The sequence below is a fragment of the Ornithorhynchus anatinus genome, chromosome 1 (genome assembly GCF_004115215.2).
Source record: "Ornithorhynchus anatinus isolate Pmale09 chromosome 1, mOrnAna1.pri.v4, whole genome shotgun sequence".
Taxonomy (NCBI): Eukaryota; Metazoa; Chordata; class Mammalia; order Monotremata; family Ornithorhynchidae; genus Ornithorhynchus; species Ornithorhynchus anatinus.
Window position 1 is genome coordinate 86,996,438 of NC_041728.1, and position 13,142 is coordinate 87,009,579.

Genomic DNA, 13,142 nt, shown 5'->3' on the forward strand with positions numbered 1-13,142 from the left:
ATCTGAGATTAGTGTCAAACACAGCTAAGCAATGTATCTACATTCTGGAACAAATTGAAAATAATTTGAGCATGAGAAAGGTGTTTAATATTACATAAACAACCATTTAAGAGAGGCAGAACAAACACAAATATCTACCTACAAAAACATTAGAAGTTATATGAGTGAAGGAAAGTAATCCATGGGTCCTAGTAATTGAGGTGGGAACAGGGAGCATGTCTACCAACTCTGCTATAGTGTACTCTTCCAAGCGCTTAGTACAGTGCTGTGCACACAGTAAGCACTCACAGTGTATAATTGAGATGGCATTTTAAGAAGTAGGAATAGTAGTAGTATTTCTTTTTTAATGGTATTTAAGAGCTTACTATGTGCTGGGTGCTGTACTGTGTGTTGCAGTAGATACAAGCTAATCAGGTTGGATACAGTCCATGTCCTATTTGGGACTCAAAGTCTTAGTCCCTAGTTTACAGGCGAGGTACCTGAGGCACAGAGAAGTTAAGTGACTTGCTCAAGGTCACAGAGCAGATCCGTGGAGAAGCCGAAATTAGAATCCAGATCCTCTGACTCCCAGACCCGTACTCCTTCCACTAGGATAAGTTATTGAGAGCTCTACTGGGTGCAGTGCATTGTACTAAGTGCTTGGGGAGTACCCAACAGAAATGACATATTTCTTACCTTTAAGGAGGTTGACATTTTAATGGGGAGAAAGAGAAACCAAGAAAGTGCTTGCAAATAGGGTAATCTAAAGTAAGTAACTGAATGTACAATGGAGGAAATACCCAAAAGGGATCAGTGTGGTTATAAATAAGTGCACCAAGTGCTGGAGGTTGCTGTTGGTTTGACTTGGGGTGCTGGGAACTAATCTGGGAAGGCTTATAAGATCTGGAAGGGTTTTAGGAGGGCATTGAATGTGAGGAACACTGTGGTTTGTAGGATTTGGGGAAAAAGGCAGAATAATGCACTGGGGTAGATAAAAGATAATTAGGTCCCACATGGGACTCATAGTCTAAATATTGGTGAGAACAGGTATGGAATCCTTATTTTCCATATAAGGGAACTTAGGCACAGAAAACTTAAGTGACTTGTCTAAGGTCACACAGCAGCGGAGTGGCCAAGTCAGGATTAGAATCCAGGTCCTGTGACTCCCAGGCCTGTACTCTTACCATGAGTCCACACTGCCGCTTCATGTGGGATGTGGAATGCCTTGTTGGTTGGAAATAGTGAAATGTGTAGGAGGGATGGAAAGATGGTTGCCTGACTAGGATAAGTGGGGAGAGAAGACAAGTTAAGTGACTTGCCCACAGTTGCACAGCTGACAGGTGACAGAGCTGGAATTCGAACCCATGACCTCTGACTCCCAAGCCCGTGCTCTTTCCACTAAGCCACGCTGCTTCTCTGCTTCTTTATTCACCCTCTCCCTCACCTCAGCCCCATAGCACTTAAGTACGTGTCTGAATTATATTCCAGCACTTAGTAAGGGCTTAACAAATACCTCCTCCTCCCCACGGCACTTGTGAATATATGTATATATTTATAATTCTATTTATATGATGTGTATAGGGTATATATCTATAATTCTATAGATAATATAATTATATGTCTATAATTGAGAAGCAGCATGGCTCAGTGGAAAGAGCCTGGGCTTGGGAGTCAGAAGTCATGGGTTCGAATCCTGGCTCCGCCACTTGTCAGCTGTGTGACTGTGGGCAAGTCACTTCACTTCTCAGGGCCTCAGTTCCCTCATCTGTAAAATGGGGATGAAGACTGTGAGCCTCGTGTGGAACAATCTGATTACCCTGTGTCTACCCCAGCGCTTAGAACAGTGCTCTGCACATAGCGCTTAACAAATACCAACATTATTATTATTATTAATTCTGTCTATATTGATGCTATTGACACCTGTTTACTTGTTTTGATGTCTTGTCGCACCCCTTCTGGACTGTAAGCCTGTTGTTGGATAGGGATTGTCTCTGTTGCTGAAATGTACTTTCCAAATGTTTAGGACAGTGCTCTGCACACAGTAAGCGCTCAATAAAGCCCGTCATTGGGGAGGGATTGTCTCTATCTGTTGCCGAATTGTATATTCCAAGCACTTAGTATAGTGCTCTGCACATAGTAAGCGCTTAATAAATACTATTGAATTGAAGTTTATCCTTTTTTTTTTTTTCTATTCTAGATTCTTTACCTGACCACATATAACTTAATCACTTTGTTGGACAGTGCCAGAGAACTATAGTCTAAATTCTCAACAAAAAATCCACCATTTAGTCAAGAATAATGTGTTATTTGCCATTGAGGATCCTTTTTTGCTGATAATGAAACAACCAAACAACCTCAAAGTCATAATACAGAAATTCAAAATGCGATGAAAGAACAGGAAGGCAGTGAAAATCCAACAAGACAATGGAAGATATAAAAACAAAGCCTGATATATACTCATTAATCAATCAATTGTATTTATTGTGTGCTTATTGTGTGCAGAGTTCTGTACTAAGCTCTTGGGGAGAATACAATATAACAGAGTTGGCAAAAACGCTTCCTGCCCACAATGAGTTTACTCACCAGTCTCAAATTCTGTCTCAGCCAGGTTCAAAGAACCTGTTCAAAGAAAGAATGCATTATTGTTATCTCCCTTCAGAAAAGTCTCCGTAAACCTATTTGTCTTTCCAGTTCCATGTGACTTTGGGCGTCAAAAACATAATTCAGAAATCAGTTAATGTGATGCAGTCGGACCTGGTGGTGACAGGCAGAGGTGCACCACATTGTTTTCTCCTTCCAGGAGTATCAATTAATCAGTCAATCAGGGGTATTTATGGAATACTTTCTAAGTGTACAGCACTTTTCCTAAGCGCTTGGGAGAGTACAATATAATAGAGTAGTTAGATACAATCCTGCCCTCTAGGAGTTTACAGGGCTTAAAGGATGAAAAGAAGTATGGCTTGCCGCAAAGATCACGAGCTTAAGAGTCTGAGGACCTGGGTTCCAATCCTGTTTCTGCTACTTGCCTGCATTGTGACCTTAGTCAGATCACTTAAATGTTCTGTGCCTCAATTTCCTTATTCGAAAAATGGGGAATAAATGCCTGTTCTCCCTCCCCACCAGACTTGAGAACCCTTTGCTTCCATTCAGTTTTCATTGTTATTTACCCCAGCACTTAATACAGTGATTGGCACATAGTTCCCACTTAGCAAATACAATTATTATTACTACCACTGTAGTTCATTTGTGCTGTAGTTTTTATTCCCTTTCCTCTCCCTCCTTATCCTTCTCTTCTGTTATTTCTGCCACTTCATTTCCAACCTCCTTTATTAACTATAGCTGATAGATAATTCAAGAGTTCAGTGGAGAGTTTCACCAGTTTCCCATGCCCATGGACATTCTCTGCTCTAGCATCACTTCTCAGTGCTGGCCACAGTATACCTTTGCCCCCTCATGTCTCTTGGGTGGCAACAGGTCAGTAACATACTTTTGATTCTGGCTGACCCTCATGTCACAGAGATTATATACCTGTCACCCTCCCTCTTAGATTGTGGGCCAGAGACTGTCTGAACTGATGATGTTGTATCTACCCCAGTGCTTGATAAGTAGTAAATAATAATTATGGTATTTGTTAATTGCTTACTATGTGCCAAACACTGTTCTAAGTGCTGGGGTAGATACAAGGTAATCAGGTTGTCCCATGTGGGGCTCACAGTCTTAGTCCCTATTTTACAGATGAGGTAACTGAGGCACAGAGAAGTTAAGTGGCTTGCTCAAGGTCACACAGCAGACAAGTGGCAGAGCCGGGATTAGAACCTGTGTCCTCTGACCCCCAAGCCCGTTTTCTTTTCACCAATCCAAGCTCCTCTGCCCCCAAACCTGTGTTCTTTTCACCAAGCCACGCTGCTTCTTTGTTGCTTCACCAACACCACAGTAGTCAGTATATCTGTGAATTGAATTTGATCTTTAGAAAAGTTAAGAGGAATACTCTTGGAATTGGAACATGAAGTGCATTGTGAATTATTTTTAGAAAAGAATGTAATGCTGGAATGAACCATATTAGAGGAGAGGATTGTGCCATTTAGAACATTTCAGAATTGCATGAATATCTCCTGGGATTCTCATACATTCTGGTTCTTTTCTTTATCTTGTTGAATGACTTAAAATGTTGAGTTCATTTAAAACTATTAAAAGTGTCAACAACATAATAATAACGATGGTATTTATTAAGCACTATGTGCAGAGCACTGTCCTAAGTGCTGGGCCAGATACAAGGTGATCAGGTTGTCCCACGTGGGGCTCACAGTCTTAATCCCCATTTTACAGATGAGGTAACTGAGGCTCAGAGTAGTGAAGTGACCTGCCCAAAGTCACACAGCTGACAAGTGGCGGAGCTGGCATTAGAACCCATGACTTCTGACTCCCAAGCCCATGCTCTTTCCACTGAGCCATGCTGCTTCATCTGACTCCTTAGACTACTAAACTGATGGAATTGATGCTACTAGTTATTTGCCATGCTTCAGGGCAAGGGGGCTAAAAGTTAAAAAGACAAAGTATTTCTTCGATGAAATTGACCTTGTGCATGTGCCCTAGTTGTCTGGAAGACAGCATTATTGATGGCTGCTTTCCAGGAGTCAGGGTACTCTGCACTTCCCTGTTGGCACAGGGCTGGGGTCTGGGGTAGAGGTTGGGGGAAGGGTGTGCGTATGTAAGTAAGTAAAAGTCTGGCCTGTTCTCGGCCAAAGTGGGCCGGGGGTTAGGATCCCCAGGTTGAGCTTGGAGAGAGCTTAGGCTAGTGACTTCAGAAGTGTCAGGCTAGTTAATGCTGTGCCATCCCAGCTTGCGTTAGGTGGTAACATCACCTTAGGGCTGCCTTGTGCAGTGTCCGGTAGGAATTTGGTAAAGGAAGGTTCTCTTCTAGAAGACTTGGCCTCTCCCAAAACTGTGGTAGAGGGAGAATTACTCATTCTTTGACCTCTGAAGTCACTATTTGCAATTGATTGATCAATTGATGGTATTTCATTCATTCAGTCAGTTATTGAGTGCTTACTTTGTGCAAAGCACTGTACTATGTGCTTCGGAGAGTACAATACAACAGTAAACAAACACATTCCCTGTCCACAGTGAGCTCACAGTCAAGTAGGGGGAGACAGTCATTAATATAAATAAATTACAGATATGTACACAGTGCTTCTTGAGCACTTACTGTGGGTAGAACACTGTACAAAGTGCTTGGGAGAATATAACAAAGTTGGTAGACATGTACCCTACCCACCAGGAGCTTTACAGTCTAGAGAGGGAACAGACATTAAAATAAATTATGGAAATGTGCATAAGTAGTGTGGGATGAGTATCAAGTGCTTTAAGGTTACAGGGCCAAGTGTACAGGTGACACAAAAGGGAGAGTAGGGAAAGTGGGGGCTTAGGTGGGGAAGGCCTCTTGGAAACGTGATTTTAATAAGATTTTGGAGGTAGGGAGAGTGGTGGTCTGCTGTACACGAAGTGTGAGGGAGTTTCAGGCCAGAAGGAAGACTTGGGCAAGAGATCTGTGGTGAGATAGATGGGATCAAGTTACATTGAGTAGTTTGGCATTGGAGAAGTGGTTTTTGTGGACTGGGTTATATAGTAGGTGATGAGCAAGGTAAGATAGGAGGGGTTGATATATTCAATTTATTTTTCCCTTCAGGAAGGGAATGAAAATATAGGATGTAAAAATGATTGTAAACCCCCGGAGGCAAGGGCTTTGGGGCTTAGCATATTCTTACAAGTGTTTGGAATAGGACTCTGCACCCAGTAACGCTCAATGGATGCGCCAACTGATTGATAATGATTGCTAAAATGCTTCCAATTGCTTGGAAGAAAAAGATATATACTGAGACAAAGTAAAATTTATTTTGTAGTGATAACTAGAAAACTACACATCTTGTGGAATTATACCATCTATCCTATTATCTACATACGTTAGATATAATCAATCTGTCCCCTTTAGATATAATCAATGCCAACATGGTAAAAGCAAAGCAAAGCAATCACTGTCATTGGTAATAGAAACCATCCATTTCACTCTTAGTTTCAGCCACTTGGAGCACTAATAGTGAGAGCAGGGCATTTTAAGAGAGAAGATTAAGGAGAACGATTCGAAGCAAATGTAACCTCATCCACAGACAGAGTTGCCACAAATAGCTGAATTAAATTTAGAGGCAGGAATCAGATTAGAGCAATCCCTCCCCACCAGCACGTGTCACAATTTAAAGGGTTCAAACTTGGCATGCTGAGGAACCCTCACCCCTTAACGATAAAGCCAAGCATTCGATTTGCAGGTCAAAATACTTTCTCAGTGCTAAAAGAGTATCCAGTTCAAAAACAATTGTAATATAACTATGCCCTAGATTATTCTTTTAATAGGTGTGTAAAATTAAAGTAAATCCAAAGTCACACCTCTTTGGAACTCCAAATTGCTGCATGATATTTTATAGGTTGCTCTCATCAACACGGTGTAAATTATAGCCACTCAGGAGGATCTGTGTTCTGCAATACAAAAAAATTATATTAAACAGCATATTGCAGTCTTTCCTAGGAGTGACTTGAGTTTTACCAACTAAATTATATGACGGGGGCCATTTCCTAGTCTCAAAATCCATTTGCTTAGTTGATATTGTCGTCACTCATGTTCAATTGTTGACTCATTGCATTTGTATTTTGAAACGCCTGGGTAAAAGACTGATGGACCCTTTCATTTGAAAGCGTTTAGAAGGTCACCAACCTCAGCTTCGGGAAAGGGAGGAAAAGGAAAGCATGAAGAACATTCTTGGGGAAGGAGAATAGAACAACTGGATTTGGCCAATTGCAAAAACTAGGAATTTTGCTCCTAGCTCCGATGAAATTGTGCGCTTGTAACCTTGATTCTACAAGCTGCTCATTTCAGTTTGATCAAGCTGCTGACTTGTCTGGCTGCTGCAGTTATCACTATTATGGAAATTCCAGTTACCGATCTGTTCCTGTGAAGATAGAAGGGCCAGTCCAAGCAGATGAAAATAGATCTCCCACATCAAAACAAAGGCAGGTGAGAAGCTAAATAACAGAGATCCATGTGATAAATAATAATTAAAAGGATTTCATGTTCAAACCTAGGAATTGGTATCAATTTTGTTAAATAATGGAGCGGTGGTCTTGAAATCTTACCAGGTGAAACTCCAACGTTAATGAGTATATATGAATCCGAGAAAATAGGTTTAAAGGGTGGAGATTGCATATTACAACAATACCAAGGCATTAATTAAAACTACATCCCATAGTTTAAAATATGTGCAACGTGACATTTTCAGTTTAGATTTTGGAATTATTTCTTATTTACTTTTATTACGTTTATTTGCCTTTACTTATTACCACTATTTTTTCGGTTTGGAATTTTTTTTCTTAATGTTTTACATAGTTCAATCAGCTTGTAGTAAAGTACTTCCATGTTTCTTTAAAAAAAAAAGTTGATGGTGGTTTAGACTGACAGATTGGTATGTACCTGCCTAGGAGCAACTTGACCCAGCAAAAACACTTCAGTGTTAATAAGACATAAAATTGTACTATTTATCATTGAAAACAGCAGGGGCACCAATGGAAAGGACTACGTTAGATTTTAGGGTGGTGTTATTATTACTTGCAAAAACAATAATATTAAAAAACTGAAGATTATTTTGTTTTTGTCGTAACTTCAATACAGATAGCTTTGAAATCCCTCTGCTCTGCTGTGACAGAAGAGCGAGCGTGTCAGACTGACCTGACTTAGTGTTCAGTTGCGCACTGAGCTGAGTAAGGGGCATTAAGTGCTCCGTACCAATCCTAGAAACAGCCTTCCTGAATCAAAGCAAGGAGAACCTTTACAGAGATGTGGTCATTGCTGGCCAACCTGAAAGGAAGCTCTGTCTCTCTCATACAAAGTCTCAAACTGTAAGATTCTTCTAGTGTGAACCTGATTTTCTGATGGTTTAGGGGTGTAACCAGGGGGCCACATTTTCCTGAAGGTACAGTATGTTTTATTTTGGGACATAGATCTGTATTTTTCCTTTAACTCAGTACTGTTTTGTTGCTAATAATACAGGCTGTATTAGATTGTGTGGAAAAGTATGAACATAGTATTTACTGAATAGCTCACTTCAAACAAATGATAAGCAATCTGCTTAATTCAAACGGCATCATTCTACTTTTTCCATGAAACTAGTGAAGAACCTATTTTACAGTTTTTATTGTATCTCACCTCTTTCAAACTAAGGATATTAAAATAATCCTTTTGCTGTTTTGCATAGGGGTTCTAAAACAATGTATTCACTGTTCCCAGTTCTTGTTTTCTCTGATGTTTCTGACCATCGGGGGCTTTTCTTGCATCCGCTGTCTGGGAGAATGTTTTGGATATTATATTTAGTGCTGGTTTTGGGAGGGTTTAAGACTCTATTCAGAATTGCTTTCCTGACATTCAAGAAGCAGGTGGTCAGAGAAGCCTAGGAAAATGAACAAGGGCTAGAGAAGAGGAGGGGATAGAAGCTGAAAATCTTTATGAACCACAAAAATGTGACTTTTTTTGGATCAGCATTTTGAAAGTTTATATTTCAAAATATTTATTAAAAAACATGGTTGGCTGTAGAGAACTTACTTATGCTACTTTCACAAAATATTTGTTTCATTCATATATATATTTTGCCAGGATTAATATGTTACCGAGCCATCACAATAACTCTAGATTTACTGTATAAGGTGTGGTCCTCAACATGATCTTTGGAAATTAAGTAGTTAGAAAGGAATTAATCTTATTAGTTGTTATAATACATTCTACTCTCTGGAGAGGGCCTGATTTTCTTGGTTCTTGATTGAGTAGAAGGAAAAAGAGGCAAATTCCACTTCCTGTTGGAGTTGTGGGATTTCTGGAAAGATGGATGAATGGAGAGACTGATTTTGGGAGTTTCATATTTGTGATGATGAGTGGTTGTCTTCAATCATACATGAGAGGCAAAGAGAACCAAAACTGTGTTATTGGCCTGCTGTCACCCAAGCGACACAGGGTGGTGGAGGTGGTGCAACTAAAGTATAACTAAACTATAGTAGTAATAATAATAGTAATTTTGGCAGGGCTTACTATGTGCCAAGCACTGTACTAGCACTGGGGAAGATTATAAGATAAATCAGCTTGGACACAGTCCTGTCCCCGACTTGAGATCACAGTCTAACAGGGAGGGAGAATAGGTATTTAATATCTGTTTTACAGATGAGGAAGCTAAGGTGCATTGAAGTTAAGTGACTTGCCCAAGGTCACAGAAATGGCAAGTGGCAGAGTCAGGATTAGAATCCAGGTCTTCTGAGTCCCTGACTTGTCTCCTTTCTCTTAGGACACACTGCTCCTTTCTAGTTGTGAGACTTTGGAGAAAGTCAGAAAACTAAGACAAGCAGAAATACCTTTAAGGATGAGGATAAAATGACAGCAGTACATAAACTGATATATTTATTTCTTTTTGGCTTGTTTCAATTAGATGAGCCTAGAAGCTGAAGAGAATATATCAAAAGAGGGTCTTACTGACATATATTCCGCAGCATTGGCTAGCAATTTCATGAACTATTGTGATCTTGAGTAAAATGAATGGAGAACTGACAGGCACCAGAGGGAGGAATAAAAGTTTCCCTAAACAAGTACCTAAAAGATGGCGCGAGAGATCCCATTACTGTCCTCCAGAATGTTCAGTCTAAATCTCAGAAAATATAATACATTAAATATTGAGAGGCAATATGTAAACATCTGGAATGAAATGGAACTGCAAACAATTATTAATTGAAGTTTTCTTTGAGAGAAGTGCTTTGCCAGGAATGAAATATTAGAGGCTCTGCAAACAAGATGCTTTGGTAAAATGAGATAGTATTTTGTGTTACCTTTGGGATTTGCATTTACATTCTCAAAATCTTCTTTGAGAAGTGGGAAATTGTTGTCCAGAGCACTGAAGCTTGCTAATATGTATGTATATTCATGAATATAACCCTAGAATTTTGCAAGGGGCACCTCGCTCTCATAAACCTAATGAGGTTAGAAATATGGCCAAGAGCTATGAAATGAGATTTAGTGGGAAAGGTTGAAAGTTAATGTAAATGGGGGGAAAGGAATCTAAAATATGAAAACTCACTTGGAAATCATACAGCTGAGTGATAGTTGACAGGAGCCTGCTGATAGCAAATCTCTTTACTTTGAAGTGTCACATAGCTGTTTTTACTACCTAATCAAATTAAGGCAGAATGATTGATGCGATTTGGGACTGCAGATCATCCAGTGCTATCATGTGAACGGGGGGCATATTCTTTCTTCATGAGGCACTAGTTTGGAACAGTGTCTTTTGTTAGGGACATGTAGTTTCTAGCTTAATATGGGCAAAGTGAAAGGATGTAAGAAAGGTAGATCAAAATTGTATGTGAAACAGATTTTACTTGGAAGGATGTCTTAAGTTTGCAAAGTGGTTATGAATATTTTTATTACAGTTATTTTACCTCTTGAGTAAGTCCATTCAAAGAGTTTTCTTTCCTTTTTTTTTTTATAGGAAATGCCAATAGGAAGTAAAGATTTGAGGTGGGGACTGATCACAAATTTCTTTGAGCAAAATATAATTTTTAGCTGCTTGTTTGAAGAAAACTGTGATGTTACAAACAAGTTAGATGTTCTGGGGAAGAGAACTCAGGCCAAGACCTGAATGTTAGAGGAGTTTTGAGAAAGTAGTGTCAAATTGATTGGGAGGGTGGGTGTCATTTTTCTGCCTTCTTTTTCCCAAGTGCCCCTCATTCTGAAATCTCTGAAGAAGGCCTTTAAATTGCTTCAGAGAATTCTGAACAGCTGGATTTTTCCCTGTTGTCTATGGAAATGTCATTTTCAAGAAATGTGTTATCTTTGTGATTTGTTTCAGTAACCCACCTTTTCTTTGCCTTAGTGGCAGATGGATTATTTAAATAATATTAAGAATATGCTTATGGGTGCTCATTTGCATTCACTCAATCAGTGGTATTTATTGAATGCTTACTGTGTGCAGAGCACTGTCAACTAAAAGGGTTTAGTGTATCAGATAACTATCCTCTCTTTGAAACAACCATTCAGAGAGGCTTACCATTTTTCTGTAAGTCAGTGCTATATTACTGTAATGATTTTAGAGTGGATTTCCAACATTTTAAATCTTAGCATTGCCAAAACTTTTTTAAGTCCTTTCTACCTGTGAGCTCTCCTCAAAGGGCAGTTGGAAATTTGGCAGGACTCATTATAATGTCTTGCGCTGAGATTTTTCTTGTCTGGAAATGTGGGCCTGCCAAGAAAGCAGCATGAAGAGCAGTACAGAGGAAAGTCAATCTTAACATTAGACTTGTTTCCAAGACCCAGGATCCTAGGCAAAATGAGTAAAAGAAAATGGGAAGGAAATGTATCATTGCAGAGATCTGGAAAATCATCTTGCAAGTAGCAATGCTTTGCTTTCTGGAATTGGTGGTGGAATTATTTTTGCCTGAGCATAATGGAGGGGAGAGTGTTGAGAGTTTATTCTGTTCTCATAGTATCTCTAATTAAAATCTGGGGCCAAAGAGTACAGTTCTGCAGTTGTTTTCCTTCTCTGGACATTAGTTTCTGATTCGCATATAGAGGATACAGTGAGTTAGAAGCTGGCAGTTCTGGAGGAAAGGATTTATCCTTTTTAAAGGGGGCCTAATGGGCAGGAAACAGGCCTGTAAATCAGGAGACCTGGGTTCTAATCCCAGCTCCACCATTTGCTCGCTCTGTGACCTTGGGTAATGTAACATCATTTCTGTGTCTTAGTTTCTTTATCTGTAAAGTAGGGAATAAATAACTTCTCCCCCTGCCACTCCTCCCCCCACTTTTCTCCCTCCCCTTTAATGGTAAGAAAAATTATGGTATTTGTTAAGTACTTACTATGAGCGAAGCACTCACTTACAGGACTGTGCTCTTTCCACTTGGCAACCACTGCTTCTCTGTAAACATGAGCCCTATGTGGAATATAGATTTTGTCTGACCTGCTTCTCTGCTATGTACCCTAACTCTCCGTATAGAGTTGGGCACTTAGCGCTTAGTATAGTGCTTGAGAAACAGCGAGGCCTAGTGGAAAAGGCACAAGGATGGGAGTCTCTGCCACTTGTATGACTTTGTATGACTTTGAGCAAGTCATTTCTGCCTCTTTCAGTTTCTTCCTCTGTAAAATGGGGATTTAATACCTGTCCTCTCTCCTGCTTAGATTGTGAGTCACTTATGAGACAGACACTGCATCCAACCTGATTAACTTATATCTACTCCAGTTCTTAGCACACGGTGATCACTTTAAAAATAACATGGTTAACATACCACAATTTTATATTTTATCATTATTATTAAAGTTTTTTAATACTTGCATTTCAATTCTCATACCTGGTTTGATAGTGATGACCATTTACCTTTCCAAATAATGGTAAGAGCAGAGCCTGCCTCCTCAACTCTCTTACTTGTGGCTTCACTCATTTGTTGCCCTACGGAGAAGCAGTGTGGCCTAGTGGAAAGAGCACGGCCTAGGAGTCAGAGGACCTGGGCTCCAATCCTGGCTCTGCCATTTGCCTGCTGTGTGAACATGGGCATGTCACTTAACTTCTCTGAGCCTCAGTTTCATCATCTGTAAAATGGGGAAAATTTAATACACATTTTCCCTTTATTTTAGATTGTGAGCCTCATGTGAGACAGGGATTATGTCCCACCAGACTAATAATAGAAACAATTGTGGTATTTAAGTATTTATGTGCTGAGCACTGGGGTAGATACAAGGCAATCATATTGGACACAGTCCCTCTCCCACATGGGTCTCAGTTTTAATCCCCCTTTTATGGATGAGGCAACTGTGATACAGAGAAGTGAGATGACTGTCCAAGGTTACACAGCAGACAAGTGGCGGAGCCAGGATTAGAACCCAAATCCTGCTGTATCAATCCCAATGCTTAGTATAGTGTTGTGCGCACAGTAAACACTCAATAAATATGATCAATCGGCACCTAGTAAGCATGTAATAATTGTCATCATTATTATTGCCTACAGTGCCAGAAAAATCTTTTCCCACACTAAAAATCAGCCTGTAGAAAACCTGGTTTTGAAAATTATCTGTATTTGGGGAGTTCTGGATCAGGAT

At 39.8% G+C, this 13,142-nt stretch overlaps 1 protein-coding gene across 9 annotated transcripts in view; it reads left to right on the forward strand.

Annotated features, from left to right (window-relative positions):
* Window positions 1-13,142, forward strand: part of GREB1 (growth regulating estrogen receptor binding 1) — a 161,471-nt gene that overhangs the window by 42,262 nt on the left and 106,067 nt on the right. For 2 of the 9 annotated variants that reach the window (XM_029074318.2, XM_029074327.2), the window contains exon 1: window positions 6,717-7,042. The exons of 3 other annotated variants lie outside the window; for them this stretch is intronic. In XM_029074318.2, the coding sequence (XP_028930151.2) occupies window positions 6,857-7,042 (186 nt within the window). In that variant the 5' untranslated portion in view covers window positions 6,717-6,856. Of the gene's footprint in view, window positions 1-6,716; window positions 7,043-7,738; window positions 7,995-13,142 lie in introns of those variants that run through there. 4 more of the 9 variants (XM_039912385.1, XM_029074310.2, XM_029074342.2 and 1 more) reach the window with 2 other exon arrangements.